The following is an 18723-nucleotide window of genomic DNA, read 5'->3' as shown; positions in this document are numbered from 1 at the left end:
AAAGTTCTGCCATACGACTAGCCCAGCCTTGCTGTTGGTCTTTTTCTTTCCTATGGATTCTTGTGCTATTGGGGAAGCAGGATTTTCTATATGGGAGCCACTTTTTGGTATAAGGAGTAAGTTGCGGTTTTTCAGGAAGCCCTATTTGGTGTCTTTTCCCTCATTATCTCTCCTCAATCTATGTAAGGGGCTCTGGCCACCATCATCTCCTGTGATGCCAGAGGACTACCACCCAGCTCTTTGGCCAGGGCTGTAATGCCTCCTAGAAGAAGGGAACACTGGCGTTCTCTAGCATGGCCTGAGGTATGGGTGTGCAAGCTTGGTGTGGAGGTCAGGGGCATGTAGGGAGAACTCACTGTCCCTTGGAGCTTGGTAAGGAGGGTCGGCTTAGGGCTTGGAAAGTGCCACTTCTGGCAGGTTTGGGATTTTTCAAGTAAATTTTTGTTATTTGGTCTTTAAAAAAAAAGATTAAACCATCACAGTGGGGGTTCCATCACAGAGGCTGTATACAGAAAAGAGAAAATAGGTCATGGCCTGGATCTTCAAGGAAGTGAGGTTTGTGTGACATAGATGAAGGTGGAAATCTTACCTGAGGTGAAGAACAGGATGAAAGGTGATGCCAAGTAAGAGCTCAGGGTATGAGTATAGGGTGGTAAAAGAACCAACTTGGATGTATCCAAGAGAGGCCATGTAGTATGGGAAATATGTAGTCTCAAGTCAAACAAACTTAGGTTTTCTCCTTTCACTTTATGGTAATTATTCTTGATCTCTGCCATGGTGTAACCTGTTGAGGGTAGTTATGATGAATGTGAATCCTCCATTCTATTTGACATGATAGACTTTCCAAAAAGAGATTTCTTACAGTAATTATACACTAGGTGAAACTGGAGGGTTTGGGGTTTTTTTAGTTAGTTTTTTTTTTTTTTAACTTACTATGACAGTATTGAAAGAGGAAGCAAATCTGTATTGTCAGCTCCGGCCACAGCTAGAGTTTAGTCATTTCTTGACAGGTGAAACCATTTCTCAGAAAACATAACTGTTCAAGGGTGGGAGGTGACGGAATCTTCATCAGACATTTGTTTAATTTGTATCCAACTTATGTAGCAGTTTTATTGGGTATTGCATTTCTTCATGACTCAGTGACAAGAATTAAAAGCAGATGGTGCCCCATAAAAAAGTATATGTACTATTTTTTAATTTAAATTTTTTATTGTTGACACTATTGCAGATGTTCTTCATACCCCCCTCCCCCCACACCCTTGTTTACCTCCCCCCAGGGCCCACATCCCCTGCCCTTGGCTGTCACCACACTATTGTCTGTGTCCTTGGGCTGTGCATATATGCTCTTTAGTTAATCCCCTCACCTTCCTTTATCCAGTTCCCCCACTCCTTCACCCTGTTCCCTTCTGACATTTGTCTAGATCTCTGTTTTAACAGTGTGTGATTCTGGTGTTTTTAATGAATTGGAGTGACATCTGGTGTAGATTATAAAGCTAGAGGGAAAATAACAGTAGATTCTAGTTCAGAGTCCTGAAGGCAGGGTGTCAAGCACTTAAAAATAGACTGCTGAAGGTCTTTCTTTGAGCTTTCCCCCTCCAAAGCTGTGGGAGTGTCTGGGATGGTGGCATGCAGCATAACCAAATTCCTAGCACCCTAGAGAGAACCTTCCCGTTTCTGTTGGCCAAATTGTTTTTGTTGTTGTGCAATAGATATGATTAACCTTTGGGGTTTGTGTTCTTTCTGTGATTACAACATGAGGCAATGCATTCCTTTGGTGTTATATTTTAGTGAATCTTGAATTTTAGAGATTAAAAGTATGTATTCTCTTGATGCGTGTTATCTAGGAGATATATGGACTTTATTTTTTATTAATTAGGTAGCTGACGTTTTTTGCTATCTCACATAATATAACAGTTAAAGGGTGATTAAACTGTTAAAAAAAAGTGACTTTAAAAAAAGTGCTTGCTGACATCATCTTTCCGAGAACACTAGTATAAGTGATTTACTATAACAAGATCTAAGTTTTTCCTGTTGGCAAATGACATGTAATATTTACAGAGATCTTGGGTGCAGTCCAGCAGAAACATCTCAGATAAATTGATGTGTGAAACTAAAACCATATAATATTTTCTTTCACATGGACATAATGTAAACAGTTTTTTTAGTTTAAAAGTAGGAAAGAGAATATATATTTAGTATTTAGTATTGATTTCTTTGAGGAAAGCAGCTTATAATATATGCTATCCTCCATAGTTAAAGGTCAAATATGTATTCAGTTTATAATTCAGTTATCTGCTTCTGACAGTTGTATATTTAGATTTTTAAATTAATGTTAATTCTGTTCTTATGCATGTGCTTACTCTCCTTGTGTTATGCTTTTCTTCTTTTTCCATTCAAATGATACCAGGTAAAGTTTTGTACTCAACATATTTAAGTTGGCATAAATTCTAAATCTATGAGATTGTTTTTACTTTTAAAAACTTTCTAGAAATATACCTGAATAAGTTGTTTTTTTTTTAAATATATTTTATTGATTTTTTACAGAGAGGAAGGGAGAGAGATAGAGAGTTAGAAACATCGATGAGAGAGAAACATCGATCAGCTGCCTCCTGCACACCCCCCACTGGGGATGTGCCCGCAACCAAGGTACATGCCCTTGACGGAGGTTTTAGTTACCTAGGGTCCAAATATTAGTCTGAAAATATTAAATGGACAATTCCAGAAAAAAAACTATTCATAAGTTTTAAATTGTGCGCCCTCCTGAGTAGCTTGATGCAATTCGATCTGTTCCATTCCACTTGGACAGAGCTCATCCCTTTGTCCAGTGACTCCACACTGAAGATGCTCTCCACCCTTTTGTCACCAGGTAGCCCTCAGAGAGACATCACATTCACATAACTTTTATTACAGTATATAGTTATAATTGTTCTACTTTATTAGTAGTATTGTTAATTTTTTACTGTGCCTTATTTATAAGTTAAACTTTATCATAGGTATGTATAGGAAAAAATATACATAAGGTTCAGTACTAGCTACAGTTTCAGGTATTCACTGGGGGGACTTGCAATGTATTTCCAACAGTTAAGTGGGATTACAGTAGCTGAATGCAGGCCTATTGAGGGATGAAGAAAATGATATAGGTACTATAGAAATCTAGTTTCATCAATTTGAGGCCAGTTTTTATTTTTTTATTTTTGTAAGTAGACCTATTAGGTCGTAAGCACCAGGAATCTAAATGATCCTTTTACTTTGGGGAAGGCAGGTGCTTTATTCCTGTTACTGTGTTTTATTTATACTTTGGTCGACTGTTTTTTTGTGTTGGTTATTTTTTTTTTGGTGTTGAGTAATATGAGTTCTTTATAAATTTTGGATATTAACCCTTTTCTTTGGTGAATATTTTTTCCCATTCAGTAGGTTGTCTTTTCATTTTATTAATGGTTTCATTTGCTGTGCAAAAAACATTTTAGTTTGATGTAATCCCATTTGTTTGTTTTTTCTTTTGTTTCCCTTGCCTGAAGAGATATATCAGAAAAAATATTCCTAAGAGAAATGTCTGATATTTTACTGCCTGTCTTTTCTTTTAGGAATTTTATGCTTTCGAGTCTTAACATCAAGCCTTTTTAAAAATATTTATTGTTGAGTGTATTAGAGATGTCCCCCCCATTGCCCCTCTCCACCTGGCTTCTGTCCTACTCGAGGCCTTCACCACTCTATTGTTGGGGTCTACAGATAATGCATACCCTATATGATAAAAGGGTCGGCCAGTCGGCCATTCAACCAATCAAACGTAATATGCTCATGAGTGCTAAGGCCGCTCAGTCTCTCACTATGATGTCCACTGACCACCAGGGGGCAGTTTACCAGTTGCTATGATGTGCACTGACCACCAGGGGGCAGACGCTCCAACCGGTAGGTTAGCTTGCTGCTGGAGTCCAGCCGATCGGGACTGAGCAAGATGTGCCAGACCCACCCTGGAGCCCTCCCGCGGTCCCTCTCTGGCTGGCCAACCTCCTGCGTCCCTCCCCGGCCCTGACTGTGCACTGGTGGGGTCCCTTGACCTGGCCTGCGCCCTCTCACAATCAGGGACCCCTCGGGGGATGTTGAAGAGCCAGTTTCGGCCTTATCCCGCAGGTCAGGCTGAGGAACCCCAGTGGTGCACAAATTCGTGCACCAGGCCTCCAGTCTATCCTATCTAATAATAGACAAACATGGTAATTAACCGTACTTCTGACACGCTTCCCATGGGCTAATCAGGGCGATATGCAAATTAACTGCCAACCAAGATGGCGGCCGGCAGCCAGGCAGCTGAAGTGAACAGGAGGCTGCTTGCTTGTTCCAGTGACGGAGGAAGCCAAGGTTCCCCGCCTGCCGCCGCCCAGCTCTGAGCTGCACTCTAAGCAACTATGTTGCAATTAAAGAAGCTAAACAATCCCCAGAAACCTGCTTTCAGCCAGCCGGGCCTCAGAGCTGGAGTTGCAACAGTGTTTCAATTAAAGAAGCTAAACAAAGCCCAGATACCTGCTTTTAGCAGCAGAGGCCTCAGAGCTGGAGCCAAGCCTCAGAGCTAAAGCCGGCTCTCAGCTCCAGTGACAGCCATAGAAGGTAAATAAATCCCAGAATTTAAAAAAAAGGAAAAAAAGGAGAGGTTGGGAGCTTCAGTCACCCGCCAGCCTGAAAACGGCCCTCAGCCCCTCATCCAGACTGGCCAGGCACCCCAGTGGGGACCCCCACCCTGAAGGGGGTGTGACCAGCTGCAAACAGCCGTCATCCCCTCATCCAGGCTGGCCAGGCACCCAAGCGGGACCCCCACCCTGATCTGGGACACCCTTCAGGGCAAACCAGCCGGCCCCCACCCGTGCACCAGGCCTCTATCCTATATAGAAAAAGGGTAATATGCAAACTGACCCTAACAGCAGAAGGACTGGGAATGACTGGTCACTATGACACACACTGACCACCAGGGGGCAGACGCTCAATGCAGGAGCTGCCCTCTGGTGATCAGGGTGCTCTCACATGGGAGGATCTCTGCTCAGCCAGAAGCCAGGCTGATGGCTGCCAGTACAGCGGTGGTGGTGGGAGCCTCTCCTGCCTCCTCAGCAGTGCTAAGGATGTCCAACTGCAGTTTAGGCCTGCTCCCCGCTGGCAAGTTGACATCCCCCGAGGGCTGCCGGGCTGCCAGAGGGATGTCTGATTGCCATCTTAGGCCCAATCCCCTGGGGAGCAGGCCTAAGCCAGCAGGTGGTCATCCCCTGAGGGATCCCAGACTGTGAGAGGGCACAGGCCGGGCTGAGGGACCCCCCCCCGAGTGCACAAATTTTTGTCCACTGGGTCTCTAGTATATATATAAAAGCCTAAGTGACTGGCCGACCGTTCAACCATATGACTGGTAGCTGTGATGCACACTGACCATCAGGAGGCAGACGCTCAATGCAGGAGCTGCCAAGCTGTGGTTACTTGGCACCTGTGGTTCTTCAGTGATGCACCCAGGAACCAGAGAGGAGGGAGCCCGATTCTGGGGTGCGTCACCTGAGAACCGCCCTCTCGCAATCCGGGACCCCTCAGGGGATGTTGGAGAGCCGGTTTCGGCCTGATCCCCGCAGGCCAGGCTGAGGGACCCCACTGGTGCATGGGCCTCTAGTATGTATATAAGATCTTTGGTTAATCTCTTCCCACCCCCTCATTCCCCTTCCATCTGAGATTTGTTAGCCTGTTCCATGCTGCCGGCGCCTCCTCCTCCTCCTCCTCCTCCTCCTCTTCCTCCTCCTCTGATACTCAGCCACAATCCCCACTGGTTTTTAAAGCTTGGGGACTTCTCTTCCCAGCTCTGGAACCCTGGGCTGTAGGTTTGGTGTGGGGCTGGGACCCCTTGCTTCTCACTGGGCCCTCCACAGCCTAGATATCCCATCTGATTAAAAAAATGTCATCGTGGGTGTCAGACCAGCCTGTACCTCGCCTCCACCTCTCCTACCAGTCTCGATGTATTTTTCTCTACTTCTCTAGTTGTAGGATTTCCATTCAGCCAGATTTCAGGCAGTTCTGAATGATATTTGTTCTGTATTTTAGTTGTAATTTTGATGTTATTGTGGGAGGTGGCGAGTACGGGCATTTACCCATGCCGCCATCTTGGTTCTCCTTAACATTAAGTCTTTAATCTGTTTTTACTTTATCCTTATATGGTATAAGAAGGTGGTCTAGTTTACTTTTTTTGTCATATATCTATCCAATTTTCCTAACACCATTTATTGAATAGACTGTCTTTTATCCCATTGTATGTGCTTGTCTCCTTTGTCAAATATTAATTGACCATATAGGCATGGGTTTATTTCTGCATTCTCTATTCTGTTTCATTGACCTATATGTCTGTTTTCATGCTAGTACCATGCTGTTTTGATTACTATAGCCTTGGTATTACAGTTTGATATCAGGTAGCATGATATCTCCAACTTCATTTTCCTTCTTTAAGGTTGATGTGGCTATTAGAGGTCTTTTTTGGTTCCACATAAATTTTAGGATTATTTGTTCTAGTTCTGTGAAATACACCACTGGTATTTTGATAGGAATTGCATTGAATCTATAGATTGTTCGGGGTAGTATGGACATTTTAATAATGTTAGTTCTTCCAATCCATGAACACGGTATATGCTTTCATTTATTTGTATCTTCTCCAGTTTCTTTCTTTAGTATCTTATAATTTTTTGAATATATTTCTTTACTTTCTTGGTTAAATTTATTCATAGGTTGTTTTTTGATGCATTTGTAAATGGGATTTTTGCTTAGTTGCCTTTTCTGATAGTTCATTATTGATGTACAAAAATGCAACCAATTTCTGAGTAATTATTTTGTATCTTGCTCCTTTACTGAATTTACTTATCATTTATAGTAGGTTTTTTTGGTAGAATTTTTAGGGTTCTCTTCCTCTTTCATTTTAAAAACTAGAGGCCCAATACATGAAAATTTATGCCCTGGAGGGGGTGTTCCTCAGCCTGGCCTGCCCCCTCTGACAGTCTGAGAGCCCTCAGGGGTGGGAGGCGATGCCCCCATCACACCTCTGCTGCTGCCACTGCCGGTAGCGCAAGCCTTGGCCGGCCCTGGTTACCTGAGCCTCGGGTGGCCCTGGGCGGCTGGGCAGCTGACATCCGAGGCTTGCCTATGCCTTAGGCTGGCCCTGGGGGGCTGAGGGTGGGTCCTGCCGCACCGCGCACCTGCCACCCCCCCAGCAGGACTGAAAGGACTGGGGAACTCCGGCAGGGCTGAGGGAACTGGGCACCGCCATCTTGTGGCTATGGGCGCCACCATCTTTGTGATGGCCTGATTGTCTATTTGCATATTCCCTTTTTATTAGATAGGATACCCAGAAATTAAAATTAAAAATGGAAATGACAAGTTTGAAATAACAGTTATGGCTTATTCTATTTTTCAGATGATCACAGTCGTGTTAAACTGCAAAATGCTGAAAATGATTATATTAATGCCAGCTTAGTGGACATAGAAGAGGCACAAAGGAGTTACATCTTAACACAGGCAAGTGGTGTGAGGTTGAACAAATAACTGACAATGCAGTTTCTGTGATTGTCGACTTTAAAACATAGATAAAAGTATGTTTGACTTCTTTTGGAAGTGAAATGCTATTTCAGTTTCTTCTGTTGCTATGTTATGTAATGAGTTATAGAAATTATGATGTTTTACAACTTTGTATATTTAAGATAAAAGTAAAATTAATTTTAATGTTATAAATTCTGTAAAGGAAACATTTTTAATGAAATTGCTCAGGCCAGTTCTTTTCAGGCAAATTATCTTCCTTGCTTTATACTTGATACAAAGCCTTTGTTAATCTTTTATTAACTTTTTCCATTTCTCTTCATATAATCTGTGTGATATCCAGATACCCTTTGAAAGCTCTTTGCTCCTCCCCTCTCTGGCATATATGTTTGAGAGTATGGACACACCCGAGGTGGTGTCCTGCCCTTGGGCCTTTGTTCAGGGCAGAGGACTGACTAGGAGACCAGAGAGCCTGGCGGTTCCCTTTGGCATTTTTGCCTGATTGCTTCTTGGCACATTGGCCACACCTATATTTCAGTACTACTTTTCTCCCATTCTGAGATAATAGAAATTATTTTGGTTTATCTATACCAGGTAACCTTTATTTATTAAATAATAGACTTAATTAATAGTGATGTCATTTCCTCTAGTTAGTGATTTTTAAATATTCCAAAGATAAGTTGTATATTTATAATATTAAGATTTTTAAAAACTCAATTTGGATCAAGATAATATAAAAAGATGTTAAATGAATGTAACTGTAAGCTATTAGATTATTTCTAATTCATAGGAACTAAAATTAATTACTTTATTTTGCTTGAAGTAAAATAGTTCCTGTTAACCAAAAAGAAAAGGAGAAACAATCTGTGAAAAACTGGTAAAGACCATCAACTCACAGTTCAAAGAAAAAGATAAGTAGGTAATGTACATATGAAAAGATCCTCAATTTTTCTAGTAAATAGGGAATACAAATTTAAACCAGCAATCAGCTACCACTTTTCACTTGGCAGAACAGCAGAGACTTAAAAGTTTTTAATACTCAGTTGTCAAACATGTACATCAACATATATGCCTGGATGTTTGTTGCAACTTAATTTTGATAGCATAGGACCAGAAATAATAGAATTAAAATAATCTATAAGGGTCTGGCCAAATAAATTATACATATACCATTAGTCAGTTTCTGGGAATTTTGAATGGAGACTTTTATTTGCCATTTTTCTGCCTTTCTGTAATATTTGAAGTTTTTCTTGTGAGCATTAATGACATTTTTCGATAAACTTAGAGTTAAAAAAATTTACTTTCTATTTGGAAAAACTGTAATGTTAAAAAATAGAAAACAATAATTTTCCTAAATCATTTAAAAATATTTTTTAAATTTTCATATATTACAGTTAACATACATTAATTTCAGGTGTACAACATAGAGATTGGATATTTACATAACTTACAAAGTGATCACTCTGATAAGTCTAGTGTCCATCTTTCACCATACATAATTATTAAAAATTACTGACTATGCTGTATTTTATATCCTGTGATTGTTTTTATAACTGGAATTTTGTTCCTCTTTTTTTTTTTTTTTTTAGATGTTTGAAGGAAACCTCTTTTTATTTCCTTCTAGGATAATTTTCAGGCCGGAATTAAAGAGTTTCAATTTGAAGAAAAAAGTCTTTGTCTTTCTTTTACACCCAGCAACCTACAGGGTTGCTTCTTCGAATTTTGTACCTCTTAATCTCTTCTTCTTTTCCACCTATCCCCCAAACCTCCTGGCCATCTGACAACCATCAAAATGTTCTCTGTATCTATGGAGTTTGTTTCTGTTTTGTTTTTTAGATTTCACATGTAAGTGAAATCATCTGGCATTTGTCTTTCTATGTCTTATTTAATTTAGCATAATACCCCTTAGGTCCATCCATGTTGTCGCATATGGCAAGATTTCATTATTATTTTTTATAGTTGAGTAATATTACATTGTATATAGTATCGCATCTTCTTTGTTCATTCATTTGTCTATGACGGAGTCCTCAAACTTTTTAAACAGGGGGCCAGTTCACTGTCCCTCAGACCATTGGAGGGCCGGACTATAGTTTAAAAAAAAAAAAACTATGAACAAATTCCTATGCACACTGCACATATCTTATTTTGAAGTAAAAAAACAAAACGGGAACAAATACAATATTTGTATTTGCATGTGGCCCGCGGGCCGTAGTTTGAGGACCCCTGGTCTATGAACACTTAGATTGTGTCCATATCTTGGCTATTGTAAATAATGCTGCAGTGAACACAGGAATGCATATATGTTTATGACAGAATTAAATAACCTTCAGATAAATAACCAGAAGTGGAATTGCTGGGTCTTTCTTTGTCTCTTGTTAATAGTTTTAAAGTCTATTTTGTCTGATACTAGGTATTGGTACCACAGCTGCTTTTCCCCCCCATCTTTTTCCATCCCTTTACTTTCTGTCTGTGTGTCTTTTAATTTGAAATGGGTATTTTTTATTTATTTGTTTATTTTCAATCCTCACCTGAGTATATTTTTTGCATTGATATTTTTAGAGATAGTGTAAGGGAGGTGGGGAGAGAGAGAAATATCAATGTGAAAGAGACATCAGTTGGTTGCCTCCCACCTGTACTGGTACCAGGGCCGGGGATCAACCCATAACCTAGCCATGTGCCCTGACTGGGACTCGAATCTTTTCTAACCAACTGAGCCACACCGACCAGGGATGATTGGGTGTTACTGTTTTTTTTGCTTCCTTATATTCCAATCACTTCTCTTCTCCTTTGTAAGTTCTATGAAGACTGAGACTGATCTTGCCCATGTACCTAGTACATTGGAAAAAGAACATACTCAGAAAATATTTCAAAGGAGAGAGGAAACGAATGATGCTAAATGTTTATTATAACCTCAGTTGTTATGACTGTATTGTTGCTTTTTTATCATCTTTTCCTCTGAGTTTTATGAATTTAAAAAATATATACGTATCAGCCCGTTGGTATAAATCTTCATTTTATAGAAGAAAGTTGGTAGTATTGCTGGTAAGAGGGAGAGCTGAGAGATAAACCTTTATCCCCTTTTAAAACTACTAACAGAATGTGGTGTGTGTGTGTGTAGGTGCACACTAGGAGTGACTTCATTGGTGGGTTGATTCATCCATTTTTTTAGTTTAAAGAAAAGGTATTATTTTTTTCTGGGGACTTACCCATTGCTCTTTTTACCATTTTCAGTGTTCATGTTTTTTTGTTGTTTTTTTTTTAAGAATTAGATCAAGCAGTAGATAATATATGTTGAGTGAGAATAGTATCCTCCAACATTAGGGATTCTTGGGATTCTCATTAGAATTCTAGTATTTTAATAACTTAGAAGCTTAGAGTTTATGAATTCAAATAATAGTTAAGAGCATCTGCTACATACCAGGGACTATAACTGCCGTACAGATGCTTTCAGTCTGGTACTAGTTGAGTCACCTTGTTTTCCTTGTGGAGCTGAAGCTCCAGGCTGACTTGACCCTCACTCACCACTCTACCACCTGTCGTCTGAGGTTAATGTATGCTGAGTTACTTTAGGTACATTGAAATCTCATTTTTTTTTTTTTACCTTCACTTATTTAAAATTAGTCATAATTTGGGCATGATCTTTCATCTCTTATTTGTCCTTTTTTCTGCCCTATGCTACACAATGTGAAGATAATTGGAAGTACGTAATATGATTTTTTTTTTCCCTCACGGCATTGTAGTATGTTACCTCTTTTAATTCTATTGAGGTCACACAAGCTATAGTTTTGTAGATGAACAGTTATAGTGGTTTAGGTACTTTGAAATTTCTGCTTTTTCTGGCATTCTTTTTGTAATTAACTTGGGTTGGTTGGTCAGTAGTTGCACAAACTCCCTCTTTTAAAGAAATGTTTTTATTGATTTCAGAGAGGAAGGGAGAGGAGAGAGAGATAGAAACATCAGTGATGAGAGAGATTTATTGATTGGCTGCCTCCTGCACACCCCCGACTAGGGTTCGAGCCCGCAACCTGGGCATGTGCCCTTGACTGGAATCGAACCTGAGACCCTTCAGTCCAACACTCTATCCATTGAGCCAAACCAGCTAGGGCTCCTTTAATATTTTTTCAGGGGACCATGGAAGGGAGGAAGGAAAAGAGAGGGACGGAGGGAGGGAGGGAGAAAGAGAGACAGACAGACAGACATGATGTGAGAGAGCCACGTCGATTGGTTGCCTCCCGCATATGCCCAGACTGACCAGGGCTGGGGATTGATCCTACAACCCAGGTATGTGCTGTTGACTAGGAACTGAACCTGTTACCCTTCAGTGCTCAAGATGACACTCTGACCATTGAACCACACCAGCCAGACCCAGACCCAGATATATTTTTAAATTCAAGTGGATTTAAAGTTGTCATTTACCAATTATGATCCAATACATTGTTCTCAACCAGAAGCATACTATAAGGAGTTTTCCTCAAGCCTTACTCCATCACCTTTCTCTTAATCTACTTTTTCTTCCCTGTTCTTACAGGGTCCACTTCCTAATACAGGTTGTCATTTCTGGCTCATGGTTTGGGAGCAAAAGACGAAAGCAGTTGTGATGCTAAACCGAGTTGTAGAGAAAGAATCGGTGAGTAATAATTAATATTTACAGCTTAGTGTCCTGCTTGTGATCATTAACTTATAAATGTTTTCATATTTCTTTTGTGATATTCATTCATAACTTTTGGGCTTTAATTGCTAAAAGGTGGTGTTTCTTATCCAAAGAACTAAAGTATGCTTTTCCTTTCTTACCTTAAATATTTAAGTAACAATTACAGACTACTACCCTCAAAGATATAAATATAATGGAACAAATAGTAACTAGGAGTAGACATAAAACTTTTGAACACCTAGGCTTTAGTAGAATCTTTACAATTTATTTTCATAAAAAATCTTGGAAGTTTTAGAAAAGATTAAAGTGATGAGATTTTTAAAATCTTTATAGATTATTATTGGCTCTTCAGTCATGAGATAGTAAGTGGGAAATTTTTGAAATTTGAATTACAATCTAAACACAATGCTAATTACTGCTATAATGTAGGTTAAGTCTTTTAACTGCAGCTTTAGGTTGATTTTCTGTCAACTCAGCACATTGGAAAGTATTATCATTAAGGTCTCTTTCAGCCTTAAGATCTTGAACTATTCTACTTCAGATTCCTGATTCTTATTGTTATCTAAATTTATAGTTGCTGGTTTTCTATGGTGGTGAAAATTTTTCCAATTTATCTCTGAAGTGGCATTGACATACCAGAATGTCCAACAATCAGTTACAGTGATTTTTCATGATTTCCAATATGATTTAAAAATTAAGTCATGATGGCATTGTCAGTTTGAACAGCTTGAGCAGCATTGCAAACTAGATGCTTTATTAGTTTTAGCCCTCACTTTGGTGTATTATTACTGTATTAATAAGATAAGATTGCCACCAAAAATTGGAGATCATATTTATGGTGGTTGGATCTAGACACTTAAGAGGATTCATGTTTAATTATTTGGGGGATGATTACTTCATAGGTGGTGATGTGTTATTTATCAAGAGGCCTATAATGTCTGATTATCTTTCTTTTTATGATGTTAGCAGCCATTGTTGTTCAAGCCTTAGTTCCTTCTTTTAGGGGGTTACAAAATAGTGATATTACAATTTTATCATTCCTTTTTGAGTTTATGTTGAAATACTTATATTAAAAATTTTTTTTCATTCTAGTTACTTGACCACTTTTATATAGAAAAAGCAGTTTTTAAAACAGTTGATTCCCTAGTGTCCTCAACAGGTGACCAGTTAGGGTTCTTTTAGTCTGAGGGAGGGGCATATCAATTATTATGAACTCATGGATTAAAAAATATTTGATTAATTTCATTTTACTTGAAGAGATTCCTGCTACCTCTTCAAGTTGGGCCCTGCGTCCTTTTAAAACAAACCTAAGAGTCCTTAATAGCCTTCTTGCTATCTGGAATAACTACATATTGAAGGCTCATCCTAAAACTCTTTTTCAGGGAATCAGGCATTTCTTTTTTTAAATTTAATATGTTTTTATTGATTTTTAGAGAGAGGGGGATAGAGAGATAGAAACATCGATGAGAGAAACATCATCCATTGGCTGCCTCCTGCATGCCCCCTACTGGGGATTGAGCCCGCAACCCCAGCTTGTGCCCTGATCGGGAATCGACCCACTGACCTTTTGGTTCCTGGGTCCACACTCAATCACCGAGCCACACCGGCCAGGCTCAGGCATGTCTTTAAGGAGCCTTGCTACTGGGTTGGACATTGTTTTTAAAGCTTTTCAGTAAACAGAGCCAGAGAAAAAATATGTTTGTATGTTAAGATAATAATACCTCAGGAGTTCATACTGATATTTCCAAATTAAATTTAGGAATATAGGGGTTGGCTTAATTTGTTCTACTTTATATGTGTTACCTTCCATTCTGGTTCTCAAAAGACACTAGGGATGTAGAATATTTTATAACGACTCATTTACGTTGTCCCAAATTTCACACAAATATTAGTCCCATCACCAAAATAATTACTGAAAAATGTTTAAAAGCTTTTGTTTTCTCCATTCTTTCTGTGTGTGTGTGTGTGTGTTATGTTTTACCTACGTTGTCAGAGCATATAGCATACTAGAGTCTCTCTTATATCCCTTTAGAAATCTTAGTTCTCCCATCCAAGTAATAACCAGGTCCGACCCTGCTTAGCTTCCAAGATCAGACAAGATCTGGCGCGTTCAATGTGGTATGGCCATAGACTAGAAATCTTCGTTCTACATGTAAATGAGTATTTAATATTCATCACCAGTTTTTGTTAATGTCTTTCCAGTTGTTCTGTCTATAGTCATTTTCTGGTGGATCCTAAGGAAGGACTCACAGGCATTATATTATAGTCCCTGATTTCTTACATGTTGATAACAGTTTACCTGCTGTCATAATACTTAAAAGTCAGTTTGGCAAGACATGAACTCCTTTTTACGTTAGCTTTTCTTTGAGCAACTTATATATATTACTTCATTTCTTTCTGGCATTCAAATTACTTTCAAAGTCAAATGGAAATCTTATTGTTTTTCCTTTATAAGTCACTTTTTTTTTTAACCTAGGTTACCCAAGGGATTTTTTTCTCCACATTCTATTAATTGTACCTAAATATGTCTTATGATGGGCATTCTGGGTTAGTTTCTCCAGGTGCATAGTGTACTCTTTCATTATGTGAATTGAAATATTTTTTTCTCTTTTTAAAGAAAAATTTATTGAATCACACTTTTATTATTTATTGTTCTCTTGCTTGCTTTGGTATTCTTTGGGTCCTCCCTATTATATATGTGTTAGATTTTCTTTGCCCATTTTTTATATTTATCACAATGTCTCTCAAATTCTATTTGTCACTTCATTTCTTTTTTAATTTTATTTTAATTTTCTTCTTTTCCTCTTAAGAAATGATCTATTTTATTTATTCATGTCTCTGTTCCTCTTAGTTTAATTAGTCTTCTTTTCTAAAATGATGTGATTTATTAATGAAATGACTAACCTTGCCTCAGCCTACTGGCTTCATAATTTGGCTTTTGGGAAGATGCTTTTATTGTCACAAACCTAATTCCATATTAGTAGTTCTGCCAAAAGGTAATAACTCTAGGTAAAGGTGGGTTACCTTTTGATATTCTTGTCTGACTTAATTTTAGTAAGTAAATATGAAGTGTTATTTCTAGATATGTAGCATTTAGTAGTAGATTCATAGATATTTATGGAAACTACTTATAAAGTAGAGCCTTTTCAATATTGTTTGAATATAAGATTCTTCTAAGTGTTTGATACTTTTGGAAACATAAAGGGAATTGCCAGTATGATGTTACTTTATGTTGTTATGCTTTTGAAATGACAGGCTCATTTTTATTTTATGAGTATGATACCTGTTTATGACTTTTATATATGTTATAGGAACATTTTACAAACCTGCCCTTATAAAATGCCCATCAGATTAAAATAAACATCAAATATAGTGTGACTGTTCTTAGATTTGGATTGTTGAAAAAAATAGTATCTATGTATGTGGTTTGTTTTTACCCCCAACTTTTTATGGTTTTATAATGTCTATATTCTAAATATATATATATATACATATTCTTAAATTTAGGTTAAATGTGCACAGTACTGGCCAACAAAAGACGACCGGGAGATGCTGTTTAAAGAAACAGGATTCAGTGTGAAGTTCTTGTCAGAAGATGTGAAGTCATATTATACAGTACATCTACTGCAGTTAGAAAATATCAATGTAAGACTTTTCATGCCCCAAAATTATATGAAGATTTAAAGAATTATTCTTTATTAGATTTTTTAAAAATTATAATTGGCACAATATTACATTAGTTTCAGATGTTCTTTGTTAGTAGATTTGAAGTTTGGAGTAGCACATTTTTATCATAATACTTCCTTTTCTGGACCATTGAGATCAAATGAAGATGTGTATGCGAAGCACCTAATGCAGAATAGGAACCCAATAAACGACAGCTCCTGGTACTTACCACTGTTCAGAGTAGCAAGCTATTTAAAAAAATAACTTACTAGAATGTTGTTAATTTAAGTGATTCACCACACAGAAATTTGGCATTATTGAATTGGGAGAAATGGTGAAATAAATTGAACATGTGGTCTTAAGAGTGTATACTTGGATTTTTTCCAGAAATATAAGAATTGTTCTCTGGTACTTGGTTGAGATACATGTAAATGGTGGATTGTGAGCCTGCTGTTGTCAAGCTGGGGATCAAGACCTTTCTCTTCTTTTCCCACTTGCCTCTTTTACCTTCTTTGTATTGTAATTAGAATATCTAGAAAATATGAAATGAGAGTGATTCTGAAATTCAATTAGAAACTAAGAAAACTAGAAAATAGGAAAATGTTTGCCTGCCATAAATGACTTTAAGAATGTATCTAGTGCAAACAAAACAAAACAAAAAGGAATATATCTAGTCTATAATATGAGATACTCTTTTAGTTAACCATTAAGTAGATTAATTAACATGATTATTAACAAAAAAGGCTTTACAGAGAACAAAGGGATATACATAAAAGTATTTTCTAGATACCTAGAAATATTTCTATGGTTGATCTCTTGAATACCTCTTTTTATTTTATACTCTAAGCACAGGTGCGTACTGTGTACTTAAGGCCCGGGTCCAGCTTTCCATGACATCCATAACTAAGCTTATTATGTGATCTCTTTAGGTCCTCTAAGAAAGCTCAGGGTTGGGAATTATAAGGCTCAGACTTGTAAATTTTTAAATTTCCCTTACTGTATTTATTCTGCACCAACTGTTCCATTTACATATGTCTTAAGCTATTTGATACTGGATTGTACAATGCTGTTCCCAGAAACAGAACTGCATTTCCATAAACTTCTCATGGTTCTCTGAATCATCATCTTTTGGTATTTATCCCAGGTACCTCATCTCTATGTCATTAAAATGAAGAAGGGCATAGATGTTTTTCCCTGTTTCTGAAACCTAATAGAAAATTGATTATATCTCAAATAATAAAACAGTGACTTTTGTGTTTTGTTTATCAGTTCACAAAGCCCTTTCACATATCATTTGACCCACAGTGTTCCTGGAATGTGGATAGAGTACATATTCTTAATATCCCTTTATTTCATATTTTCTTTAAAAACCAACAAACACTAAAATCTATTAGGTTATAGGATTTCCCCCAACACACCTATAGACAGACTACTCAGCTAATAAGTGACAGACCAGAACTCAAATTCAGATCGCCTATATTCTAATGACATGGGGTTAAGTCTTTTGAAAAAGACTTTGTAGAAAAAGAAAGTTCTTGGTTCTAAAGCATCTTTTTTAAAGTTGAGGTTACCATGTGAGCTGACCAACCACTCTATTTTAGTTGCTAGCAACTGCATGATTTCTTACTGGCCTGGGTTCAGTCTACCATAATTAAATAGCAACAATTTGTTTATATTCTAGTTTAAGATCTTTAGTAAGAACTAGGAATGTTAGAAGAATAAAGTAGCATTTCAGTGTGAGAGGTAGAATTGCATTTGGTTATTTAGACTCTGGAACCAGATTGCCTGAGTTTAAGTCCCAGTTCACCGCTCTTGGTTGTGTGATTGATCTCATTACTTAACTTCTGTGCCTCAGTTTTCTCATCTACAAAGTGAGGATAATGATGTACCTATCTCATGGGGTCGTTAATTATCAAGTGAGTTAATACCATAATAATGTCGAAGACTCAGTGCAGGATCCATAGTTATTAGTAGTTGCTCATATCTTTTTCCTTTGTAATACTAATGAATTGAAAGGACTGTGGAGTAATGGTAATTGAAAACAGGTTGAGGGAGAAACTAATAATGAGGGAGGGATGAAGTAGGGCAGTGATGGCGAACCTATGACATGCATGTCAGAGGTGACACGCGAACTCATTTTTTTGGTTGATTTTTCTTTGTTGAATGGCATTTAAATATATAAAATAAATATCAAAAATATAAGTCTTGTTACTATGGTTGCAAATATCAAAAAATTTCTATGTGACACGGCACCAGAGTTAAGTTAGCGTTTTTCAAAATGCTGTACCTGGGTTGCAGGCACATCCCCAGTAGGAGATGTGCAGGAGGCGGCTGATCGATGTTTCTCTCCCATCGATGTTTCTGACTCTCTATCTCTCTCCTTTCCTCTCTGTAAAAAATCAATAAAATATATTAAAAAAACAAAAAAAACAAAAAAAACAAAAATATAAGTCTTTGTTTTACTATGGTTGCAAATATCAAAAAATTTCTATGTGACACGGCACCAGAGTTAAGTTAGGGTTTTTCAAAATGCTGACACGCCGAGCTCAAAAGGTTCGCCATCACTGAAGTAGGGGAGGATAGCCAACCTCACCTGCAGATCTTTTTTTTTAAGCTTTATTGTTGAAAGTATTACATATGTCCCCTTTCCCCCCCATTGACCCCCTCTAGCCCACCTCTGTCCTGCCCCACCCCCCACCCCGTTTCCCCTTGCAGATCTTTCTTGATAATCCCTGAGCTTCAGAGAACCAGTTGGCTTCTAAAGGAGTCTGGCTTGTATCTATTAACAGATCAGGGCCAAAAGCTGTCTGTGCAGGCCCTGCTCTTTTACAGAGCTCTTGTCTTAATGGAGCAGTAAAGCTACATAC

The 18723-nt window shown here is 38.0% G+C and overlaps 1 protein-coding gene across 4 annotated transcripts in view; it reads left to right on the top strand.

The window, feature by feature from the left end:
- PTPN2 (protein tyrosine phosphatase, non-receptor type 2) overlaps positions 1-18723 on the top strand; it is a 66265-nt gene that overhangs the window by 28130 nt on the left and 19412 nt on the right. For 3 of the 4 annotated variants that reach the window (XR_002829416.1, XM_006089312.2, XM_006089311.3), the window contains exons 3-5: positions 7421-7521; positions 12068-12166; positions 15698-15835. Coding sequence is in view for 3 of the 4 variants with exons in the window: in XM_006089312.2 (XP_006089374.1) it covers positions 7421-7521; positions 12068-12166; positions 15698-15835 (338 nt within the window). In the remaining variant the exon portion in view is untranslated. The remainder of the gene's footprint in view (positions 1-7420; positions 7522-12067; positions 12167-15697; positions 15836-18723) is intronic. The other variant, XM_023754270.1, reaches the window with a different exon arrangement.

The sequence above is a fragment of the Myotis lucifugus genome, unplaced genomic scaffold, assembly GCF_000147115.1.
Source record: "Myotis lucifugus unplaced genomic scaffold, Myoluc2.0 scaffold_58, whole genome shotgun sequence".
NCBI lineage: Eukaryota > Metazoa > Chordata > Mammalia > Chiroptera > Vespertilionidae > Myotis > Myotis lucifugus.
The sequence above is the reverse complement of the archived record's forward strand: the minus strand, read 5'-3'. Positions and strand labels throughout refer to the sequence as shown.